This window comes from Sinohyriopsis cumingii, chromosome 5, assembly GCF_028554795.1.
Source record: "Sinohyriopsis cumingii isolate HCF-2022 chromosome 5, ASM2855479v2, whole genome shotgun sequence".
Lineage (NCBI taxonomy): Eukaryota > Metazoa > Mollusca > Bivalvia > Unionida > Unionidae > Sinohyriopsis > Sinohyriopsis cumingii.
Window position 1 is genome coordinate 144373259 of NC_142965.1, and position 26680 is coordinate 144399938.

The 26680-nt window shown below is 39.3% G+C and overlaps 1 protein-coding gene across 2 annotated transcripts in view; it reads right to left on the reverse strand.

Annotated features, from left to right (window-relative positions):
* Positions 1-26680, reverse strand: part of LOC149800397 (uncharacterized) — a 56585-nt gene that overhangs the window by 20271 nt on the left and 9634 nt on the right. For both annotated transcript variants that reach the window (XM_089960032.1, XM_089960031.1), the window contains exons 2-4: positions 10346-10426; positions 8726-8817; positions 4505-4627 (exon numbers count right to left, since the gene is read on the reverse strand). In XM_089960032.1, the coding sequence (XP_089816158.1) occupies positions 4505-4627; positions 8726-8817; positions 10346-10395 (265 nt within the window). In that variant the 5' untranslated portion in view covers positions 10396-10426. The remainder of the gene's footprint in view (positions 1-4504; positions 4628-8725; positions 8818-10345; positions 10427-26680) is intronic.

Below are 26680 nucleotides of genomic sequence, written 5' to 3' on the forward strand. Positions count from 1 at the left end.
TACTTCACGGCCGCATATTGGCGGATCTGTCATTGTTTGTGTGGGTAGCGTTGAATACCAAACTTTATAACCAGAGGTTCCTGCGTGAAGTGGTGCGACATACTTGATAAATTCAACAGGTGGAGCTAACCCGTACGAATCAAAATAAACAATTCCACGTGGATCAACCGCGTATGATACCCAATGAGTACCAGGTCCAGAACGTTCATCGAGATTAATAATACCTGTTTCGAGTTTGTTTGGTTGTTTCGGTAATTGATCTCGCATAAAAACACCTCTAAAGGCAGATATTTTTAATTTTTAGCGGCATTAAGTAAACCAAAATTTGATGCTGGAACGTCTAACGAAATGATCCTGGAAGCCTTAGGCCTCTCCCCCAACGAGATCCTGGCAATCTTAAGCCGCGTCCCTTTTTTTTGTATCCTTGCCCTGTTGCTTTCTTTAGTGCCATTTCAGCAGCTGTTCCAACAGCACCTAACGCGGCTGCTTTTGCTACGGCTGGAGCAGCTGCAGCTATTAATGCCGGAATGGCCGCGAGAAGTGGGAATATACCACCCGTTTTAACCATGTCTTTGATGGCGCTCGGGGAGAGATGAAATTGAACTCCAGTTTTTGATTCTAGGGCTTTATTGAAATGTTTAATCTGATTATTTGTCAACGATAATTTGTTTGGACCACCACTAATATGATCTCGTTTTAGTGATATTTTAGTTCCGCATTTGTTGGCGGTTTTTGATTGAAGCTTTTTTACCTGACCGGGGGTCAGAGTAACATTAACATGACTATACGACATTTTTATATAAATAATATTTTTTCTGAATAATTAAAGATTTTCCACCGGTGCATCAACGACCCTCATTCGACCACTACCACCTTCAAGTAACATGGCTTTGTCGCTAAGTATGACCGCGATCGCTCTGTAGAAGGCACCACCAGGTGGTGGGTTAGTAACATGAGCTCGAAAGTGTATATCAACGACAGATTGTTTGGATAAATCGAGATGTTCTAGTGAAATATAATAAATCGGATATAGACCTGTAAAATCTAATTGTGATATTTACAAACCGGTATCTATATTTTGATCACGTCCCATGAATGACATTAAACGATGATATGCGCGCGCTACATGATTTTGTGCATAATTTAGTTGTATATTTTCTGTTGGTTCTTGATGTCCATTTATCCGTAAGGAAACTTCATTAACTCCAAGGTTATCAAATATCATATGTGAAAGTTGTTGATCATTTATCCGGTCAATATTTTGCAGTGCAATAAAAATATGTCGTGGTGCAGAAACACCCTGTTGTGATGCTATATGCCATGTAAATAAACCATTAATATTGCTTTGAGCAGCATCTGTGGTTACTGTTAACCATGATAGCAATGATTTACCGCCTTGATCCATAAAAGATAGTAATTTTTGTTCCTCAGTAGCAACAACATCAGCACCTCGCCAGACTGCATCATTATCATCACCTTTTCTTACGAGCACAATTGTGTGTTTAGCTCCAAAGATGACTTTTCTAACATTTCTGCAAAATCCAAAGATGTGAGATAATGGAATTGCACACGAAAAATTTCTATTATCTCCCGACAGAGCTGCTCGGCGTGTTGCAAATCCCAGGTTGTAAGTCGCACTAACACTTTTTATAATATCAAAAGCAGCACCCGGTCTGTCTTCGTGTTCAGAATCAACCGGTTGTGGATTAACTGCAGTAACTTGAGGTGTCTGTAACTTAATATACTGAACATGATCAGCGTTGTTGGTAATATCCTTAGCAAACATAATTGTTGGACCAGCCGATCTTGTAAAGTCGTCAGAATATCTCGCCAGACCAATTATTGTTGTAGCAACGTCGATATCATTCTGAATTGATTCAATATTTTTTCCATCAATCATGTATGTGGCGCCACTAAATAATGCCATAATCCCGTTGTTGACAAAACCAACACGCAAATTAGCAGCATATGGCGTATTAGCTACAACATCCGTTACAAGTCTACCTTCTACTTCAATAAACGCCTCAGCGGGCAAGAAATATCTACTTGTATCATGAACCTGTAATTCGATTCTCCCCCTCTGATTTGGTAGTCTTGCGTCATAGGAATAAAATTGATAATCACGTATAGATTCATACTTAAGGACAGGTGCCTCCATATCAAATGCTGGGTCTGATTCGCGCCTGAACATTTTTATTATAGTTACCATTTTTCAAATGATGATCATCGTCGACGAAGACCGCTTCCTGCTATTAAATTTGCTGTTATATTTTTTTCTGCTTCTTCAGATATCGCCGCTAGTTTTTGATTTGCAGCTTGATTTATTATTTTACTAACATCTGCAGGCATCACCTCAGTACTTGCCAGTTTCACCGGTGGTTGTTGTTTTATTCGCAATAATCGTGCTAGTCTTTCTTTGATCGCCGAGAACGCCTTACCAGCAACATTGACAATTGCACCAGGAGCTTTATCACGAACAATATCAATAGCCTTCATCGATAATTGTTTTGCTACAGGTGCTACTTTTGGAGCTATCCTTGTAAATAATCCCTGAATAACATCACCAAGTCCATTTCCGTAAATAACACTATAGATTGGTAATCGTGAGTTTACCGCTCTGACCTGTGCGGGTTTACGATGATTATTATGTATTATCATCTTATTTTATTTACCATTTATCTAACAACTAGTCATCAACAAGTTCATCGATAAGTTCTCGGTAAACGCCGATATCCATGATACCACCTTGAAATAGTCGCCGACAAATATCAGCTGCTACATTGGTTATTTCTGGTGAATTATTTCCGGCACGTTTTCCTCCTATGAGAACTTCTAACCGTGACACGTCATTGATGATATTATCAGGACATAAACCAGATCCTGTTTTAGGTTCATCTTGAGGTGTTTTAAATACTGGTGGTTGCATTACCGGAGTAAGTACTTCAGTGGTGACCGGGGGTGAGTCACCTTCTCGAAATCCATGTGGTGAATCTATCGGTGCAAATGTTATATCCGGTGCAGAAATTTTACGTAAAGGTGAAGGAAGTTTCCGCTGGGGTGATTTAAGTGACTCTTTAGCCCTTTTAATTTCCGACTTCAACCTTTGCTGCAGCGAAGAAGATTGCTGTTGTTCTATTTGTTGCAGAGGTGGAGGAAGCTGATACTGGGAGGACTCTCCTTGTCCTAGTTGTTCCCGTCTCCCTCTAAGTCTATTTACTTCTTCATTAAATCTTTTAAATTCTTGACCTCTAGCTTGTTTTTTATTGTAATATACGCGATATATCCATTTAATGAAATCATCATCATTTGTTTTTCCATAAAAGGGTTTTAAAAAATTAGATTTATCAGATATATTATCTAATATCATCTTAGGTAATTTCTCTCTTTCAGTTTTTCTAATTTCCTCAACAACTCCTTCGTTAAATCTTGCAATTAATTTTAAGCTTTCTTCTGCTGATTTGGATTTAGATGCAAGTTTTTTTCTCACATCGGCGACTTCAGTACGAAGTTCTCCAATACCTTCAAGTATTTCCTCACCAACAGGTGGAGGTTGAGCTGCAGCTATGTCAGTTGGAAGGTCTCGTAAAATCTTCTTTGTCTGTTTAGTTCTTCTTGCTATTTTTTCTGATACCGGAAGAAGATCTTCTTTGATGACAGTTGTAACTTTCTCAGTAGCTGCAGTGACGGGCTTAAACAGTTTTTTAGTGTCTTCTTCGTACTCAACTCGTGCTTCTTGCTGCGCTTGTAGATTTTTTCTAAATGAGTCTCTGACAGGAAGAAATTTTTTAATTGTTTCTAATCGTTCTCGTGCTGTTCTTGCAGTATGAGATTCTGGATGTATAATTTTATTATAACATAATAATTTAATTAATATCAGCAGAAGAGGAGCAGCAGAGAGGGTACCTACCAACGTTGGTCGTCAAAAAAATAAACAAGAAATAAATAAACACGTAGAGTACTTTATTTTTTCAGCTACTATTTCGAACTGAGGTTTTATTAGCACAATCGGCCATTACAGAAATAAAACATCTCAAGGAAAAGTTCATTTGTAAAATCTTGACCTTTCTACGAGATGATTTTATTTGTTTGTTTTATTTGTTTTGTCGGAATTCTATGGTCTGTTCACCCTCTCTGCTGCTCATCATCAAAGGGAAGATGAGGTAAAATATATAAGTACTTGATCCAGTCATCTTCGAGCATTCGCTTCAGAATAGTTCACCAAACTTAAAAAAAAAAACATTCTCTCCGATACTAAAACATGTACGGAAAGAGAGTGGAGCCACATTTATACCTGTTTATGTGTCCACGCTCAATCTGTTATATGTAAATTTTATCTGAGCAAGTTGTTCCTCACACACACACACACACACACACACACACACACACACACACACACACACACACACACACACACACACACACACACACACACACACACTTAATACTAATGACTGGTCTCCCGTGACGCGAATGAATACCAAATAATCAGAATTTCCCTACGAACCTTTCCCAAATTTTCGCTTGAAGTCATCTGCCGTGTTCATTAAGTCCTGCATAAGGATTTCCTTTTCTTTGAGAAGGCACAATTTTCTTCGAAGCATCGTCACGTCCATTTCAAGATCACAGCCTATGCGAATTAATAAAACAAAGTAAAATAAATAATTGCCATTTTTATCAGATTACTTTCATTAGATCAGTTATTTATCCTTGTAAATTATTGCTGAGCAGCCCTTCATAAGTGAGATACGGAATTGGCGATTATACGAAACACAAATAGTAGCCAGATGTTCTGAAATTTTCGTTTGGATGAAGATTTAGGTGTTTGAAAAATATAATAGATGCATTAAACTTGTGAACATACTTTCAAGAATTTCCAATGAATAACCCTCATTCGTAATATTCTATTATCATGAAATGATCTAACCCATTATTTAGCCGATACACTCAGCACCATGTCACTGCCAAAACGGAGCTCTTCTGTGTTTGGTTTAAGAAGCGTTCGTCTTTGTTTATTGTTAGAGTTACTGCACTCTGTCTGCAATATCTAAGATAAGTATCAAATGCTGATATATCTTAGGTCCCTATTCGAGAATAAATTTTAAAAGGGATATATTTATATTACAAAGTATTCAAGTATGTAGATGGGACAATATGTATTCCAACCAGTTTATTCTACTTCATCACTGGATTAGAATAAAATGGAATTAAACACACTTAAATTAGAGGAAATTAAGACTTTAATGTCCAAACTACATGAAATGTCCGTAGACCAATAAAATGTTGGTTGTTTCTTATGTCACGTGTTTAGGCTTGAATAAACAGTAACACAAGAAAGAGTGAAAACAAGCTTTCAATTTATTTCCCTGGATAAATTCTGTAAAAATGAAAAAAAAAAAATATGATTTTACGGTTTTAAGAATCAAACCCAAAAATAATCCAAGAATAATCCAAGAATACAATTTTTGAAGTCCTAATAACAAAATGTTCTACTGATTTCAAGTTCGAATCCCGTCGAAGAATTCAATATGGGTGACGATGATGTATGCTGCAATATGTAGTGCTGAACTCTACAGTTCCTTGTAGAAACAAGAATTATCACTCCGGTTTTGGAAATTTAAATAAATTTCTTATAAGAACCGTCTTTGATTAAGAATCTCACATGAGCACTTTTATTTTTTTCAGAAAAATAAGAGAATTAATCCTTTTGAATCCAAATAATTGAAAATAACTCCAAACAGCACAACATACAACTTCCAATTGAACAGCCCAGATTCTACTGAGAATAATTCTCATCTAAAAAAGATAGGTTATATTGTATTCTAAACGTAAACAAGAGGTCACGTGATCATCTTCTGGAAGTTTATAGAAGTTAAGTACTTTTTAAAGATCACGTCTACCCAGTGTGATCCTGACGAAAACCAATCATTTCAATCTAAGAAATAAAAATGAAAATAATTGTTTACATCTTAAACTCTAAGTCCCATCATGACCTGAACAACAACTAATCATTTAAAATAAAATATAACTTGTTTACGATGGTTGCTACAAATTTTGAAACAAGGTCAGGATTTAGATCAACACCTGGTGTTTATAAACAAACAGTCAAGGACAAGCTATTTTCTGAAAAAAGTTTCATCTCTGGTGAATAAATTTACATTACAATATCATGCAATAAAAAAAAAACATAAAACTGACAAACAATTAAATGAAAATAAATATATATATATATTAAATCAGATATAATTAAATCAAATATACATAACATGTCCCAATTGATTTAACAAAACGTTCAAATGCTGTTTTGAAAATTAGAACCTAATCATTGTCTTGCATTGAGATTATATTCATGATATTGATTGGTTCATATATTTAAATACTAAATAGGTAATACTAACAATCAATAAGGAAGAAATTGGTCGGGGGAGGGGGTACTAAGTGATAAGTGGACATTACTAACTTTTTAACCAGAATTGTACCATCCTCGAACACTAGACAAGTAAATATAATGTTTAAATAACGGAAAGAAAGTATTTACTTTCTTTATGTTGACCAGTGGTCACAAATTTGCTTTCTTGCCCAGAAGAGCAAGGGGAAATTGTAGATGGAAAGAACAAATGAAGTAATTAGCAAAGTTGCTGAGCATGGAGTGGAGAGGAACTAAACATAGTTATAATGCTAGCAAAGCAATATAAGCAAACAATAAATACAAATACACATTTATAATGTACGTCATTGCAGTGTGGTCAAGAGTTAATAATAATAGATCAAACTGTAACTTTTGAAGCATTGGAGGCTTTAACGGACCTCTTCATTTTGGGCTCTATGAGTTTTGAAATCATTTAATGACCTCTGAATCATACAAAGTATGAAATAAAATTTCCCTATTTGAACGATTAAATATCTTGAGAAAGCATATTCTCAAATGTTCAACTGATGTGTCCCTAACTTAATTAGAGAAAAATCTGAAGGCATGTTTGGAACAGCCAGTGATGTAAATGGAAAACAATAGTAGTAGATAAGAGTTAGACAGTCAATAAAACATATATATATATATATATATATATATATATATATATATATATATATATATATATATATATATATATATTTACTCAACTATGTCCAAAGAAAAAACAAAATTTCCTTTTTGCTGTTAGTACGTATGTATATTTATATATATTTTGCATTTCTTTAGAAAAGAAAACAATGTAACGTCCTATTTGGAATCTTTTGAAATTAAAATGAAATATGTTATGTATATTTAATATAATTAAATTGTTTGTCTGATGTTTCATTTTTTTATTCCATTACATGCTTTTGAAATGTAACATTGTTTACTAGATTTGACATTGTCCGGAATTGAAGCATTGTTTCTGGTTGCTGACCTTGTTCCAAACTCAGTTACAGTTTTGGTAAACAACTTGTTTATAAAACATTTTTTCTTTCTCAAAGTGAGAAGCATTGAATTGAGTCATGGTCGAACGTGGACTACGTGATATAAAGCACGTGCCAATTGGTAACAAACGTCTATTATTTCAAGAAGTATGAACTTTAAACCTTCAGCCGGGAATTTGTTTTGCGTCTTAAGCAATCATATAACTCATGATATGATAGAAATTATATCAGTCATGCTTTAACATCTGACACGTGACGTTGTAGTATGTTGCGACCAATTTGGACTGAATTATGTTTCTTTAAATTATTGAATTCAAGTGATTGTTTTCCCTGGAAATACAAAAGTGTTTCGATAATTCTTGGACAAAGACATTTACTGGAATTTATATGGAATTCAAACACTGGAATACTACTTTCTGTGTTTCAACAAGAGACCGTTAACACATCAGTACAACACTAACTATTACAGACGTCATCGCCTTCCATCTTGAATTTCATCGGGATTTGAACTGAGATTCACTTAGAGTTTTTCATTAATAGGACTTGTGTGTTTTAATTCTTGGATTATTTTTGGATTTAATTCGTTAAACCGTAAGTTCATTTTTCTGATTTTTCACTTTGTATTCCAGAGAAATAAATTATTTGTTACATTTTACAAAAGCTTGTTGTCTTCACTCTTTTCTGTTACTAATTATAAAAGCAAAGACTCGTTATAAAGCAGGAATGATAAATAAAAGCACATTAGTTTTCCATAGTGATTTGTTTAATTAAAATCGGTTGAACATTATTCGGTCAAATTAATTGAAGAAAATAACAGTTCCATCAGTAAAATTCAAGTATGTCATTTCTAACACAATTCCGTTTGTAAACTCAGAGTCTAAATGTGGATGGAAGTTATAGAAAGGTAGCTACTTACAGTCTTAATCTTTTCTTATGTTTTCTTCTTTTAGCCTTAATTCCTTCCATAGATAGTAATGTTCATCTAAAAGGCTTCTTTTACGACGATGGCGAAAATTCTCAACTTCAATAATAATAATAATAATAATAATAATAATAATAATAATAATCATATCAATAATAATATTAACAATGATATTACTGATGATGATGATGATGATGATGATGATGATGATGATGATGGCACCTGAGGTGTGAATTATGTATTCGTTTTAAACAGCTACTTATGTGAGTTTTTTCTGTCCTAAAACGTTTCGCCTTGGATTTAGCACTAAAGTCATTTTTGAATTTTAAACGTTAGAAAATAAGATTAAGATACACAAAACATTTTCTTTTGTCATCAGTTGAGAAAAGAACATGCATAACTATTTACCTGAATGTGTCATTTCCTCTTGTTCTATTTGCTGTTCGCCAATCACAGTGATATAACCGGTAGTGGTAATGGCCGTGTGGGTGTCATCTTCACTGAGATAAAATAAAAACATATGGAATGAAACGACGTGTAATGAATTGACCACTGAACTTAGACACAAAGACACATTGATTCCAATAAAGAGTGCTCTTAAAACTCACTTATTACGACTGCAAGAACAAACTTAAAGACCTAATAATGTTCCTACCTTAAATATTTTGATCATGTTTTGGGGATTTTTTTATAAAATTTAATGGTGCATTTTGTTGTTGTAATAATATCACTACATATGTTTTTTTATGTTTGTAGGTGTTGTCTAACGTTGTAAAGCGCTTAGAGCTTCTAAAGATTAGGCGCTATACAAAGTCCTCGTTATTATTATTATTATTATTATTATTACTATTATTATTTAAATTGAACATGATCAGGTCTGGTCGTTCAATCTTTGATAAGCGATGTGTATTTTTGACGGTAACCATGAATTAACCGTGCTTTTAGCGAAGCGGCTTTTATGTTAAAAGGAAAGGAAAGCCACAACAATACTATTTATAGACATTTGCGTTCAAAATATTCACTCATTTATCGATTAGGCAAGAACAAATATCATACTTGGATGGTTTAGTGTCAACGTTTGCCGAAACAAGGGAGAAGACTTTAAATGTTCGGACTCAAAATTTTCTTCGTGCTCATTTGCATACGACGCAAACTATTTGATCCAGATATTTAACTGTAGGAATTACGTTAAATTTATTTTTTAATTTTTTAATTGATGTACTTTATAGCGTCATAACAAACAAAGACATATTTCTATGCTAGAATAGCAAATAGCTAAATTTGTATCCACTTCATTACTTATATGTCCTAAGATAATAACACTAAACTTCTCTTTAAATAAGATATATAGACACACTATCTACACATAAATTATCAATTAGACAATTGTTTAAATGGTGTTTTGTTTTCCTATGATACTGTATATGAGTATTTTGCATGTTTCCATTCTGCTATAATCCGTCTGTTCTTTTTCTTGACTGCAATATTACATTTCTTGAACAGAGATATCATTTAAAAGCATCTGTACGAACCTACTAAAGAAAAATCTACTTCAGTATATACATGTTTAAGTATATACATGTATACGTATGTTTAAGTATATACATGTAGGTGTATGTTTAAGTAAATACATGTAGATGTATGTTTAAGTATATACATGTATATGTATGTTTAAGTATATGCATATAGATGCATGTTTATGTATATACATGTAGATGTATGTTTAAGTATATACATGTATATGTATGTTTAAATATATACATGTAGATGTATGTTTAAGTATATACATGTAGATGTATGTTTAAGCATATACATGTAGATGTATGTTTAAGTATATACATGTAGATGTATGTTTAAGTATATACATGTAGATGTATGTTTAAGCATATACATGTAGATGTATGTTTAAGTATATACATGTAGATGGATGTTTAAGTCTATGCATGTATATGTATGTTTAAGTATATGCATGTACATGTATGTTTATATTTACAAATGTGTGCGACAGATAGAGACACAATAACTTACCATTGGAGGAAATTCCGCATTATCGGATAAAGTGTAGCATTGAATGCCATCAGTTTTAGTATAATTCCCTGGACAATAGCCCTGAAACAGCACAGAAGAATTGGCATTAATGATCGCTATAAAAATTTTCCTCATTTTGAAATGTTATTACGATAACCTAGTCTGATAGAAAATCTTCACATATGTTCTGCTAGGTCAAAGATCTATAACTTCCTCTGATAAAACTGTAACCTTATTGGAATGTTTAGATCCACTGAATTGACGCTAATAGTCCTTGTTGGAATGTTTAGATCCACTGAATTGACTATAATAGTAATTATTGGAATGTTTAGATCCACTGAATTGACGCTAATATTCCTTATTGGAATGTTTAGATCCACTGAATTGACGCTAATATTCCTTGTTGGAATGTTTAGATTCACTGAATTGACTCTGATAGTTCTTGTTGGAATGTTTAGATCCACTGAATTGACGCTAATATTCCTTACTCGAATGTCTAGATTCACTGAATTGACTCTAATAGTCCTTGTTGGAATGTTTAGATTCACTGAATTGACGCTAATAGTCCTTTTCGAAGAGCTCCTAGTGTTTACCAGTAAATAGTTTGTGAGCATCTTTTGTTTCTGATTTATGTTCATGCCCCCTACTTTTGTGACTACACCATGTTTATTGCTTCTCAAGGTCACGTTCAAACAATACATGACTATACACAATAGTCATTTCTTCTTGCTTTGTATTAAATACGTTACAATGTATATCGTGTTTTAATTAACATTCTTACTTTAAATGTGCTATATGTTACATTAATGTTCTTTACAATAGTTGTAAATTTTTTAAGTCTTATTTTACATGCATGCATACAATTATAAAATATGTATGCACAAATCACTGGCCATGAGAATCCCGTCAAATTCTGTTTGACCATTAATATGAGTATCATTAATTGTTTACTGTAGGCCCACGACACCCATATATGTCTGTGTTCATGTTCTATTGGAGAGTGTAATGGCTGAGTCTCTTCTCCTGCAACGTATCTGGGAATCGGGCCAAATCTATCTTCCATAACACCAAAATGGGAATCGGGCCAAACCTATCTTCCATAACACCAAAATGGGAATCAGGCCAAATTTATCATCCGTAACACCATAATTGGAATCAGGCCAAACCTATCTTCCATAACACCAAAATGTGAATCAGGCCAAACCTATCTTCCATAACACCATAAAGGGAATCAGGCCAAAACTATCTTCCATAGCACCATAAAGAAGCAGTTTCTCCAAGGCCCCAGCAACGCAGTGAAATGGTATATTGTTTTACTTCGGACTTGGTAATGGTTTTTCGCATTTGGCCCAGGGATTACTACCACCATAAAGAGGCACTGCATACCTCACAACCCATTCTCTCCTCATTGTACGACCTCGTGATATCTTGAAGGAATGCTGAAATTGACCGTGACGCAAGGCAGCGTCATCTCCTACTTCCATTGAATAGAAAATTGCATTTCCGCTTTTCATCCTATTTCTTCATACTTCCCACCACTGTTAGCGACTCAAGGTAAATTCCTTACATTACCTTTCCTTGATCATTACTGACAAAATAACTTGAATGATATGTCTATTGCATCTCCATTCTCTTATCCTAATGTATTTACAAATACATTTTTACACATTAATAGTAAATAGGCATTATATAACGAATTTGGATATACATTGCAATACACTCTGGTTATCTAAACGCTTAACTATATTGGTTCTTCACAATTCATAGGTTATCCATAACTCTGCAGTCTACTGACGTAAGTATTATGAAAACACAAGATGGCATGATCTAACTTCAGGTAGACCACGTTGTTATTCTAATTTACACTTAAGTCAGAAATTAATAATTAAAGAAGGCGGTAAGACTTCACCCTTAACAAATAGGATAACATCCACATTGATTGGTGAAATTCATGCCGTTGGATTGTGTTTGATCAGTGTTTTACCTGTACCCATGTAAAATAAATTAATCCCTTTGTGTGTGTTCTTGCAGATATATCTTCCGTGAGCAATAGCTTAGGTCCCGTAGGTATAATATTGAATATAGCCTACATGTATCTCGTCTCTGTAATTCACCTCGAATTATCAACTTGACCTTAGGTATATTATTACAACCATCAGTTGTATCGCATAGCATTGAGACACAAACACGAAACCACAAGGTACTGCCTAAATTAAACCGGAAAGAAACATGTGTCATAAAAAAGATAAAGCAATAATAACAGAAAAGATGTTCCAACATCATACCAGGTCTAAGATGATCCCTGCAGGCTGCAATGCATAGTTCTAAAGACTTAATCATTTACGTCATTAAGAGAGGACTGTAAAAGTACTGAAATGATTTATACTTACGACTGAACTTAACAATATGCATTCACTCAGGTAACCCACAAAGTATTTATTAAGAAAGAAGAAGAAATTCTAGACAAAGAGGTATCGAGTCGGAACGTACCTACTAATGAATTATATTAGAATACCAGAGTAGTGCTGATGTCCCTGCAAGCTATTGTTTATTTAGAGCTGACTTGATATACAGTAAGCTGTTTGACAAGATTCTACATTTACAATGTTTAGGAGAAGTAAACAGAAACAGTGTTCACTGAAAGTACAATTTGTTAAGACAGCTGTTCGGATACAGAGAAAGTATATATAGAAACGATGTTATGTTTTGAATGAAAATGAGATTGCTGCCAATCTTGTACTTTCTTAATTGTTCACCTTTGTACACCTTTGTACACTTCCTGGATATTTCACCTTTGTACTCCTTTTTGCACCTTCCATCAATAATACACATAATTTAACTCAGTATGTTAACATGAAGACATAGTATACGTGCTGATACCTATTTTCGGCTGGTTCGTCTTTTGTCACGGTTGTGAACATTTCTTGTTTGCGTGTAAAAGTCTGAATCTTTTGTGTAATTATATTAGTAGTGAGGGGGGAGGGATTAGCGTCAATGGGAATTAGCAATGCATAATACCCCTGGGACAGATTAGCGTCAATGGAAATTTAACATGGAGAAAAATCGTGGGTCAGATTAGCGTCAAGGGAAATTTAACATGGAGAAAAATCGTGGGACGGTTTAGCGTCAAAGGAATTTAAACAGGGTGGGACTTTATAGCGTCAAGGGAAATTGAACATGGGATTTTTAAAAAAAAAAAAATAAAAAAAGGGGTAGGCAATTGAAAGGCTATCTCTTTTCGAGAAATATGGCTGGCCCTGAAAAGGGCCTTTGGGTTTATGTTAATGTATTCATTAACATAAAGGGCACCGCATTGGTCTTCTTCTTGTCCTTAGGCTGCGTCTTACTGTTGGTCCGTACATCATCACTCTTTTCAGGCATCCTTGTCTTTCAACGTAGATCCTACGTATCCACAGGCTGGTGTTTGTCCTGTGGACAACGGTCCACTTGGATCGGACATACATGAGCATGTCTGTCCTGAACATCATGGAAGACACAAGGGTGGATGACTCAACTGTAGTCCACATCTTGAAGCGACGAGAACAGGTGAATCAATGCAGTGAACTGCGCTTATTTATAGGTAGAGGAAAGATTGAAACGGATTGAGTTCATTCACCAATCCGAACACGCGTTGCAAAATTCAGTCAGTCCGCATCCAATCCGAAGACAGCAGTCTGTGACGTCACGTGGTCTATATAGATTCGTTAGCGCTTGTGTGCAGTCAATCTATGTGACAGTGATTCAACATGACGGAAACTCAGAAAACGATCCATTGGGGTGCACCAGCAGGGGAGACTGTCCAAGGGAACCCGGACTTACTTTCAGAAGAGGTGAATTGGGATTTTGTGGATTTTCTCTCTTCGCAAGAATTTGTTCCGGAACCTTCGTTACCTTCTTCATTACCGCAAGTGGAGAATTTTAGACAGAGACAGAAAGAAGAATTGGAGAAATTTATACAACGACAAAAGGAAGCGGAACAAGCTTTTCTCCTACAGCAACAGCAGCAAGAAGAAGAAGAGGTAAGAAAAAAACAACAGCAACAACAGCAAGAAGAAGTAGCAGCAGAGAAACAAGAGGGTGAAAATCAAACCGTCACGGTACTGTTGAACATTTTAGCGAAGTTAAGAAGTCTGAAACAAATGTATCAGACTTCTTTATTACGACCGAAGAGAATACGACCTTCCCGAGCTAAACACGTCAACCCTGTGACTAAACCTACCGTACCACCCTTAGTGATTTCAACCCAATCATCATCAACATTATGCAGTCCAGAAGTAGGCCTTGGCCGTGGCAAAGGCTTAAGGCAGTTAAAGTTGATTGCTTAAACTCACCCCTACACCATGAAGAAAAAAGGCCCTTTTCAGGGCCAGCCACATTTCTCAAAAAGAAATACAATTTCAATTTGCCAATAACTCAAAAAATGTTAAACAGCCCATTTTACCCTTATAGTACGTTTCTGTGTATGAGTGCGTGAGTGTACGTTCTTATTTTAAAATCAAACTCAAAGACACTTACCTTATATCATTAATTTATTCTTTTATCCATTGTTGCAATCCAATTCACAATTCACAACTCACAACTTTAATAAAAAGTTCATTAATTTCTTCTTCCTTCTTCTTTAGTCTCTCTGTTTTTTAAATTTCTTCACCGTCTTTTCCTCATTTTCTTCCCTTCTTCTTTTCTTCTCCTGTTTCTTTGCCTCTTGTAAATAGAATTGTCTTCTTTCTTCCTCTTCTTCCTCTGAAGAATCCTTCTCTTCTTCCGAAGAATTCCTCTCTTCTTCTGAAGAATCCTTCTTTTCTTCTGACTCCTCTTGTTTCTTTTTTGGGCAATCTGGAGACCAATGTCCTTTTTCTTTACAATAATAACAGGTATCTTGACTTTTGTCTTTTTTAGTCCCTGTTTTTGTTCTTTTTGACGGTCTGGACACTCTGAAGACCAATGCCCTTTCTTCTGACAGATATAGCAAGTATCTTGACTTTATCTCGAAAGGAAGGAGAGTAGTCCGTAGGCTGGTCTGAAGAGAATTTTCTAATGACCCCTCGCAAAGCTCTGACGAAACGTTCGATTTGGGTAGTCTCTTCCATCGTTGTGCTCTGCTTGAGAGTGAAATGAATAGTGAAAGGACAAGACACACACCCTTTTTATATACGCTGGTCTGCCATGACTATAAATTAGTCTATGGTGTTTAAACTTGAGTCATTTGACGTTTTACACTCAAGATGAAACGATCCTATTCATTTGAGAAGAAAGAAGAAGAAAGTAAGAGGCAGAAACGTGATCTATCGCCTCGAACCAGGGCTGAAATCTTGGCACAAATTCATGCCAGTGATTTTGAAGAGGACATGAGTGAACCAGAATTTGAAACCTCTAAACCAAGTTCACCACCCTTAGTCAACCCTGAAAAATACTATTCCATTCGAGAGACGGAAAAGCGCTCCTCTAGAAAATTTAGAACCACGGCTTACAAAAACACGGTGAAGTTTAAAGATTTCAAGGCTGAAGTGCCGTTAGAGAAAGCAGAAGTGTTCATCACTGGGGTGTGGGATTCTTTGCTCACTGCACTCAAGCGACAATGTCAACCCAAAGAAGACGATCGCTTGAGACTTTCCATACAACACGACGGTTTGAATTCCCCTGTTTGGATCGAGTTTAGCACCCTTGCAGAATTGACCGCTTCCAAAGTCATGGACAAGATTCAACACGTACAACAATCTAATGATCAGTTTGACATCACCGATGGTAAAGCCACACTGGACATGACCCACGTCTCTCCTCCTCAAGGGACTGGATGCAAAAAGATGTTATTGGTGAACGACCTTCGCAGCACCAAAAAGAGTCTCGTCCAAATTAACAACCCTCAAGACCAGATGTGCTTAGCCCGAGCCATCGTGGTGGGACGAACCAATGCCAACAAGAACGAAACGGCAGAATGGAAAAGAGCCTGGAAAATTATTCAACAATCGGACCGAGCCAAACAACGAAACGAAGCAGAACTCCTGTTGCAACAAGCTGGCCTGACCAAAGACACACCCTGTGGCATTCCTGAAATGCAAAAATTGCAAGATGTCCTAGCTCCACGCTAAACCTTGAAAGTGCACCCTCAAGAAATGCGCGGGCCTCTGTTGTTTCGAGGCCAAGATTTTAAGGACAGAAAATACATTCATGTTTATTATCACGATGACCATTTCGATACCATTACCAGTATCACCGGATTCCTGGGATACGGTTATTACTGTGAGAAATGTGACCATGGTTATAATAATCGAGAGCAACACAACCATTGTGGATGGAAATGCCCAGGATGTTTGGCCTCTTCACCCTGTCTGAGCGAAGAACCAGTGCCTTGTTCAACTTGTCTGCGCACGTTTGTCAGCCCTGCCTGTTACCAACATCATCTGAAAACGCAAGGTTCACAAAAGAAATGTGCTTGTCAACTCCTGAGATTGTGCCCTACGTGTGGACAAGTCATACGTACCAATAATGTCAAGGCACACGTATGTTTAGGAAAGAAACAATGTCACATTTGTCACCACATCGTGGACTTGGAACACCAATGCTACGTGCAAAAATACCAACCCCCACCAGAGAAAGAGGATGGTCACAAGAAGAAAGGCAATTTCATCTTTTTCGATTTCGAATGAATGCAAGAAACCGGCATTCACATTCCTAATTTCTGCGTGGCTCATCGAGCGTGCGAGAAGTGTATTCAAGAACCTATCTTCAGTTATTGCCCTCACTGCAGCAAGATTGCTGGAGGGCGTGAAAAAATCTTTCGGGGACCGAACACGTTAGCCGATTTTGCACAATGGGTCTTAGACCCCATCAACAAGACGTGGAGCAAAGAGGACATCGAACGTTACGGAGATTGTCATCGCCATGCCACGGTGATGGCTCACAATTTCTCCGGATACGATGGACAGTTTCTTTGAGATACTATACGGAACAAGGCACTGAACGTCCTAAAGTGACTTTGAACGGAGCCAAAATCATTTTCATGCAAGTGGGACAAGTGCAGTTCAAAGATTCGATGCGTTACTTGGCCATGCCTTTGAGCCGAATGCCTAAAACGTTTGGAATGACAGAAATGCCTAAAGGGTACTTTCCACACTTTTTCAATACGGAAGCCAATCAACACCCCGTTCTACCCCATTTACCTGAGGATCACTATTACGACCCCGACAACATGCGTACCGAACAACGAGAAGCTTTCTACGCTTGGTACCAGGCTCACGCCTCGCACCCTTTCGACTTTCAGGAAGAAATGCTAAAGTATTGTCGTTCCGACGTGGACATTTTACGGCGTTGCTGTGGAAAACTTCGAGAACTGTTCATGGAACACGGAGGGGTCGATCCTTTGAAAGAAGCTTGCACCATTGCCAAAGCGTGTTCCTTAGTGTATCGACAACGATTCATGCCTGAAAACACCGTGGCTGTGATCAGTCCTCAAACGACCCACTTTGTCAAACGTCAATACTCAGTCAAAGCCCTACGTTGGTTACATTACTTGTGCGACAAGGAAGACAAGTGGATTCAGCATGCCCGCAACGGAGGGGGCGAAAAGACCATCGGAACGTATTCGGTCGATGGCTGGGACTTAGAAAACCCCAAGATCGTGTACGAGTTTAACGGTTACCCTGACCGTGGCACTAAAAATCAGTTTTTGCAACGAACCATGGAAGACTTGTACCAGGACACTTGTCAGCGGCGCCTAAAGTTAGAACAGGAAGGATACCAAGTGGTGGAAATGTGGGAACACGAGTACGATCACCGTATGAAAACCGATCCCGAGTTTAAACGCCTCGTGGAAAGTTACCAGTTCATGGACCCACTGAACCCGAGGGATAGTTTGTACGGAGGAAGGACCAATGCCACCTGTTTGCTGTACCAAGCCGACGAAGAGAAAGGAGAAGAAATCAAATACTTGGACGTGTGTTCGCTGTATCCCTACGTGTGCAAATATTGTCGCTTTCCTGTAGGGCACCCGCAATTGCTGACGGAACACATCGACCTGAAAAACATTCGACAATACGAAGGCTTGATCAAGTGTAAAGTTTTGCCTCCCACGAACCTATACCATACCGTCTTACCTCACCATTGTCAAGGCAAACTGATGTTTCCCTTGTGCCGTACTTGTGCCGAAACGTGCAACCAAGGCCAACCTTGTCAGCATACCCAGGAAGAACGGGCTTTGACGGGAACATGGGATACCAACTGTTAGAAGTGTACGAAATTTGCCACTTTCCCAAGACACAACAATACCACAAGGGTGATCCCAGTCAGAAAGGCATTTTCGCAGACTACGTGGATGCCTTTTTGAAAATGAAACAAGAAGCCAGCGGCTATCCTTCCTGGTGTCACACTCCCGAAGACCAAATACAATTCAAAGAGAAATACTACGAACAAGAAGGCATTAATTTAGACCACATCGAGAAAAACGAAGGCAGGCGATCGTTTGCCAAAGTGATGTTAAATTGCTTGTGGGGTAAAATGGCACAACGACCGTGTTTACCCAAGACGGAATATTTGACAGAACCTTCCCGCTACTTCCAGATGATTCACGACAAAACCAAATACATGAAACACGTGGACGTCGTTCGCGAGGATTTGATCTTGGTCAATTACGAAGAAGATCTGGACTTTGTACAAGACGACCCTTTTGGAAACGTCATCATTGCGGTTTACGTGACAGCTCATGCTCGCTTAAAATTGTACGAAGCTTTAGAACTGTTAGAAGAACCCGTCCTGTACTTTGACACGGACAGTTGCATTTACATCCATCACCCGATTCAACATCACCCTGACATCGAAGGAGACCGTTTAGGAGCCTGGACAGACGAGCATCCCGACGACAAGATTCTAAGTTTCGTCAGTGGCGGCCCCAAAAATTACGGCTACGAATACCGGGACAAACAAGGAGAAGTGCACACGACGTGCAAAGTGAAAGGGTTGACTCTGAATTATCGTACCAGTCGAGTGGTCAATTTTGGGGTATTGAAAGAGGCCTTGCAATCGGGAGAGGATGGACACTTTAAAGTGACCACCTATCAACCGAACAAGATTGTACGTTTACCCACTCATTATATCGTCAGTCGAGCCTTGGAAAAAGTCTATCAAATCGTGTACCAGAAGCGAGTTCGACTTCCCAATCATTTCACTTTACCGTACGGTCACGTCGGTATTGGTCTGTATATAAAAAGGAAACCCTAGGGAAGATCGATAGTTCATTGGGACTACCAAGACCGAGCGAACAAGATGAACACTTTGAAAGAGACATCGTTCCAGTTTGGGGATTGTAAAAAAGTTGTATCTTCCTCTAGTGTGACTAATACTGGATGGATAAGACCCAGGCATTGCGACGGAAAATGTCCGGAAGGAAACTGCGATTGTCCATGTGGTTACCATTGTAATTGCGTAACGGAGTTTGCAGACGAGTGCGATTGTGAGCCTTGCGATGTGTACGATGCTGTACGTTGTGACCTGAGCGATGCCGTAAAGCATCATGTGAACTTTAGTGTCCCTACCCCTATCATGGAAAGTGATGCTGTGCGTGTCAAACCTGTGGGATGCGAAAGTGATGCCGCTCGTCCTCTTGGACACTTTACTGGGTTTAAAGGGGAATGTTCACCTTCACGTCAACCCCCCCCCCCCCCGACGGATGTCATCCAGCCCTGAGCAAACTCCTGTTCATGTCACCCAACCCTCATCGAAACGAACTTGTGAAAAACGAATATTCGTTTCCTGTGCGTTTGTCGGAATACTGCGACTTTGAAAATCGTCTTCAATCGTTCAAAGGAAAATGGCCTAAGTATCTGGGAGGACCGACCCCCGAAGAATTAGCCAGAGCCGGATTTTTCTACTTGGGCGAAGGAGATAAAGTCAAGTGCTTCAGTTGCGGTGTGTCACTTCACCACTGGGAACCGCAAGATTCGGCCTACGTAGAACATGCTCGATGGTCACCGAATTATCATTACTTACCCTTAGTAGGACCGAGACATTGAAGTAACTTACCATGTCGTTGACGAAGAAGAAACCAGATTGGTTAGAAGTCAACTGTTGGACATCACCGAGACCAGTATTTAAACTTCATTTCAAAAACGATATTGAATCATTGCCTAAAGAACTGCAAGAGAAGATTTACAAAGAAGTTTGGCAGGGGTTTGCCAGAGTGAAATCTCAATGGGTCACTGTAGAACTTTTGTGTTGAGAAATTCATAAGAGGAAAGTGAAAAAAGTCAACCAGTGTGTTAGATTTCTTTGGGTCAAGGTTGCATTCATCCTATTATATCGCTTTAGACCGTTTACATCAAAAGAGTTCAGTGACATTCTTGGACGTTACCCTGAATGGCAGTGGTCAGAAATTGCTCACTATGTGGATTACTTTTGCTCTCTATGAGAAGATTGTGAATTGTACGGACTGACTTATTCATGAATGCTTTACAAGAGAACATTCGTGCTTTGCCTGTGGAATTGAGAGAAAGGATTTACCGAGAGCTGGTCAAAATATAAGTGGAACGCAAACTCGAAGTGATTGAACCGTTTTTAAATTATGCTCTTTTCCAAAGTACAAGAAGACTGATTATGAGTGGATATTACATTAGGCACAAAGTTAAACGAGGCTATTGGCCACCACCCAACGATTCCAAAAACAGTGTATATGCTTATGGATACTTTACAAGAGAACATTTTGGGCTTGCCTGAGGAGTTGAGAGAAAGGATTTACCGAGAGCTGGTGAAAATACAAGTCAAACGTAAAGAACAATTGCATCCGTTACGTCACCAGATCTTTAACCACTGGTACCTGAATGGTATAAGAGAACTGATTCGTCAGAAATTCTTTCAATGGTCAGACATTGTTCAAAACTTTGAGGTCGCTAATGATCGACATGTTCATGATTATGGTTACTTCGAGATTCACCTAGTGCAACGCATTGAGGAAGACAAGTTAAAGGATTACAAACATATTTTACGTGGAATCTACTTAGAGGAAGAGGAAACACCTAAACGAACTCTGACGTTTCGGTTACAGTATGCAAGATTTAGATTCCCTACTGGAGAACGAAGATCTCTGGCTAGAAAGTATGTGTATTGCATCCGAAAGAAAGAGAATATAAAAACAGGCTGCCATGCCACGGTTTATGTCACATGTCATCCTACAGATTCCGTGGAAGGTACTCAATGACAATATTCAAACCGTGGATCATTACCATCAATTATTACAAGAACTTTATCCATTCAATTGGGGACGACAAGTGGTGTGTGTCTTAGTGACTTGTTTTCTGGGATTTCGTTTACCAGCCGATTCTTTGTGGACTCTTTACGATCAGTACTTACCATACCCCCATGGCCTTAAATGGTCACGAAAAACTCCTTTTGCTGAAAGCCTTGCGTTTTCATCTGGATACTTCTCGGCCTCAACAGGAAAAAAAGATTCGTCAACTTTTAGCTACCCAAGACGTGTATGACGATGTGTGTGTAGCTTGTGACTTACATCCCCATTGGACAGATGTCCGTGTCTGGAAAGAAAAGGGTTTTGAGACTTGGACCCAAGAAGTGGCCCAGCATGCACGAGAGTTGTTCAAGGAAAAAAGTTACTTTTCAACCCGTGTTAGTGACGGTGCCAGAAGAACCCGTCACCCAGGACAGGACTGTCGTGGACAGGCCTGAAAGACCCTTTCGGGAGGACACTTGTGTGACCTTACCCCCTAGTATAGAACTGGTTAGAACATTACCCAAAACATGTTGTACAGACACTTGTGTTTATTCCACGTTCATAGTTATCATGTGCCTTTTATTCTTGCACTTAAGCCTTTGGCTTTTATGTATTTTTGTCTTTCGTATTCATGTTTGAAAAAACACCATTCAATAAACGTGTTCTGAAAAAGCATATAAACTCTTGTCTTGTTTGTTTTTCGTGTCACAAGTGACATTTCTCTCACAATGGCTACCTCTGCTGTCCATGCTCCCTCTTCCTCTACTGTCAAAGTCATCGACGAACACTTAGATCGTGCCAGTTGGGAGGCTTTGTATCTACGTCATCCCTTTAACATGCTCATTGCTGGACCTAGCGGTTCAGGCAAAACCGAATTCATCAAACGTTTGATCGAACATAAACATCATTTGATCGATCGACCACCTCAACGGATCGTGTGGTGTTACAAAGAGTGGCAATCGGCGTACAACCTCTTGCGAGAAAGTCAAGGCGATTCCATCGTGTTTGTGGAAGGCATTCCTAAAGAAGACGACAGCATCGTCTCTGACTCCCGTCAAACCCATTTGGTCATTTTCGACGACATGTTAGGAGAAGACGAAGAAGAAATTAAATTGTGGTTCACGCGCAAAGGGCATCACCGTAATGCCAGTGTCGTTTACATCACCCAAAATTTGTTTCAACAAAGTAAAGCCCATCGCACCATCAGTCTCAATGCGCATTACGTGGTCTAGTTTAAAAGCCCTCGAGATAAATCGCAAGTGCAAGTCTTAGCCAAACAGTTAGGCACGCCTTGGTTGACTCAGGCGTACGACGATGTCACTCAAACGCCACACGCCTATTTACTCGTCGAGTTGAAACCTACGACCCCTGAGGATTTGCGATTTCGTACCCACTTGTTTCACCACTGGTGCCAAGACGGAGGGCCTGTCCTGTACACGTCTCCGTCCTCGACTTCATTTCACTCCCCATGAAAAAAAATCTATAAAAACCTCAGACCCTTTTTCGTCTGTCTCACACAGTGTGAACATGACGTCCCTTCAGTCGCATCTTCCCGTCAAATTGATTCGTGCCTTGTATGGCATCAGTCGAGAAAAAAATCCACAAACACGAGCTCGTGTCTTAGAAGCTAGTCTCAGAGAAGTCTTACGATGGTTCACGGTGACGGCACGTCAATTACTCCAAGGAATCATTCAGATTCCTCATCAAACCAAACGCTTTTTCGATCGAAACAAAGTCGCTTTGGTCCAACTGGCCGATCCCCGCATCGACACTCAAACCAAAAAACAAATCATTTTGAAACCTGGAGGGAGCGGTACTCTAGGAGGGGTCATCATTCGCTCACTCTTAAGATGGGATCCTAATGCCCCCAAAGTTATCCCCAAGACAAAAGTCCAACGAAGTCCCAAGAAGAAGAAAAAGACCAGGTCCCCAAGGAGAACTTCTCCAGTGGCAGGACCCTCCTCTTACCAGACACCACCCCGGAAAAAGAAAAGAAGCCCCCAGAAAAAGAAACAGAGAAAAAGTCCCCAGAAAAAGAAAAGCCCACAGAAGAAAACTAGTCGCAAGAGAGGCACTTCGGCCAGGACGCAACCTTACACTCGCAAACCACGACCTGCCACGGCAGTGACTGCGTCTCTGGCATCCTCACGTTCATCCACTTCTCCGTTGATGACACCCAGAACTGAAGAGTACTTGGAGACGTTGATCACACCAAGAACTTCTCCGTTGATGACCCCCAAAAGAACTTCCCCAGTGGCAGGACCCTCCAATTTAGTGGCAGTGGCTGCTGCTCACAAAGTACCTTCTCCCAAAATCAAAGTCCAAGAAAGATCGGGCATGTTACAAAGTTTACTGGATTTGTCCAAGCAAGAACTGGCTCGATTTAGTCCGTTACGTACCCCTGCACGACGTGTCATGCCTGTCCTCAAATTGATACGACGTAAAGACAATCAGTGGCGACTCGTTCCAGTATAAAAAAGGCATGTGACCAAGTAGGGCTATCAGTGAACTTGTAAAAGATGTCACTTCCAAGAAGCCAACAAAGAAAGAGACAAAGGCAGACGCGTCATCCGACAAAGCGCTTAGCCAAGCATCGACATTACCCTAAGAAAGGCACAGTCGTTCCAAGAAAAAGAGGCGTCAACAAAGGGGAGGATTCCTTGGCGATTTTGGGAAAAACATTGTCACGTTTATGACAAAGCGATAGTCCCAAAAAAGATAAAAGGGTGTGTGTTAAGTCATCGACGTTAGTGTCTGTTTGGTGAATGTCCCGGAACCCACAAGCAAAGATGTCACCCTCCAGAAAACCCCAAGGAAAGAAAAGGAAAGGAGAGCCTCCAAGTTTAGTCAAACATGGGGATATGTTATCTGTCCTGTCCAAAGCTTCTCCACCCCTACGAAAAAAACTCATTCAAACGGCCTCCAAAGAGGTCATCGATACCGTGTGCGAATGTTGTTTGAACGTCTTGAAAGGCACGATCCCTTTATCCAAACACCAGAAACAATGCTTAGGCAAACATCGTCACGTTCTTCGCCAAATGGTTCAAAAGAAAATTCCCATTCGTCAAAAGAAGATGTTGGTCCAACGTGGAGGTATTTTACCTCTCTTGTTAGGCCCCATACTGAAAGGAGTCTTAGGAACCATGTTGGGAGGACTGGTGGGAGCAAGATAAAAAGGCCCTCGGAAGTCCCAAGATCTCAGAATCGACCGCTGACAACCCCATGGAAGGACGAAAACTAGCTTTAGTGCCTTACAAACGATGGATGGAATACCATCGGTGGCAAGAACAACGCACCCCGCATTTACCTCCCAATCCCAATTTGAGCGAGATGTCCCAGTTACAACACGAATTGCAGTCCTTGATGGATCGCCAAGATTTGTCCGAAACAGAAAAATCGCAAAAGTACGGTCAACTCTTGCAACGACTGCAACTCTTTCACCAGAAAGCTTTAGACGAAACAGCTCTACCCACTCTGAAAGATTTTAAGACCTTGATGAAAAGTCCAGCACCATCATCATCATTACCACCACCACCACCACTACCATCCCCAAGGGTCACCAGAGATGCTACCCCACGAAGACCTGAGGAAGAAGAGATGCGAGAAGTGTTTCAAACACCGTCAGCAGCTCCCATTTCGAGGAAGATTGCAGCATCCTTGTTGACCCCGTCCCCCACACCCCAACGAGAAGAAATGAAAGCTTGGGTTAAAAAGATGATGTCCACTCCTCCTTCGACAGAAGTGAAAAAGAAAGAAGGGAAAGCAGAAGTGAAAAAAGAAAAGAAAACCAAAGCCATTCCATTGCCACCTCCACCACCACTACCTTCGACTTCTACTCCCGTAGCCCATCGGACACGTAAATCCGTTTCTAAACCACCCCTTCGACCCACCCAAAGTAGCATCACCGAAGAGTGGGTGACTTATTAACACACAAAAAATGGAAAAAGTCTTAGCCAGCATTTACTACGATCCCTCGCATCCTGCAGGTTACGCAGGAGTTCAAAAATTGTATCGTGCTGCCAAAACTCGACTGAAAAGTCTCCGTTTACCTCAAGTGCAACGATGGTTACAAGAACAAGCTACCTACACTTTACACAAACCCATTCGACGCAAGTTTGCCAGAAGTCGCACCCGAGTGGAAGGCATCGATCATCAATGGCAAGCCGATTTAGCCGATGTCTCTCATTTGGCCAGCTACAATCGTGGCTACAAATATTTGTTTTGTGTCATCGACGTCTTTTCCAAATTTGCCTGGGTCGTGCCCTTGACTTCCAAATCCAGTAGCGAGTTAGTGCGAGCCCTGCAACGGGTGCTGAAACAAAGCGGTCGTCACCCTCTTCGATGGCAAACGGACAAAGGCACCGAATTTTTGAACCAAGCTTTCCAAAAAGAATTAAAGAAACGTGACATTCATTTTTTTTACCACCGAGAATCCCGAAACCAAAGCCAGCATCGTGGAACGTTTTCAAAGCACTTTGAAAGAACGCATGTGGAAATATTTTCCGCATCACCACACTCTGAAGTACATCGACATCTTACCGCACCTGGTGCAAGCGTACAACCAATCTTACCATCGAAGCATCGGACGTGCCCCGCAAGACGTGACTCCCGACAACGAAGTGTTGGTGTTTGAGCGCCTGTTCGGTACGTCCCCGACGAGGGCTGTCCCCAAAAAAAGTGGAATGTTGGCCGTAGGAGATTGGGTACGCATTGGCAAAACCAAACGCACTTTCGACAAAGGTTACTTACCTAACTGGACGACCGAATTGTTTCGCGTCACTGGACGAGTGCATGGCCGTCATCCTGCCGTCTATAAATTGGAAGACATGAACGGAGAAGTGCTCAAAGGAACGTTTTATTTGCCCGAGTTACAACGTGTCACCAAAAAAGAAGACGACGTGTACGACATCGAAAGCATTCTCGAACGCAGAACCCGTAAAGTGGGCAAACGACGTGTCAAAGAAGTCAAAGTACGTTGGAAAGGATATCCACCCAGTTTTGATTCTTGGATCGACGCTTCGCAAGTCATCGACTATAAAAAGAAGTGACCATCATGCCCTTTCACACAGCAGACGCAGCTACGTCGACCACTCCTCCTTCACCTAGTTCTTATGTGCAAGATT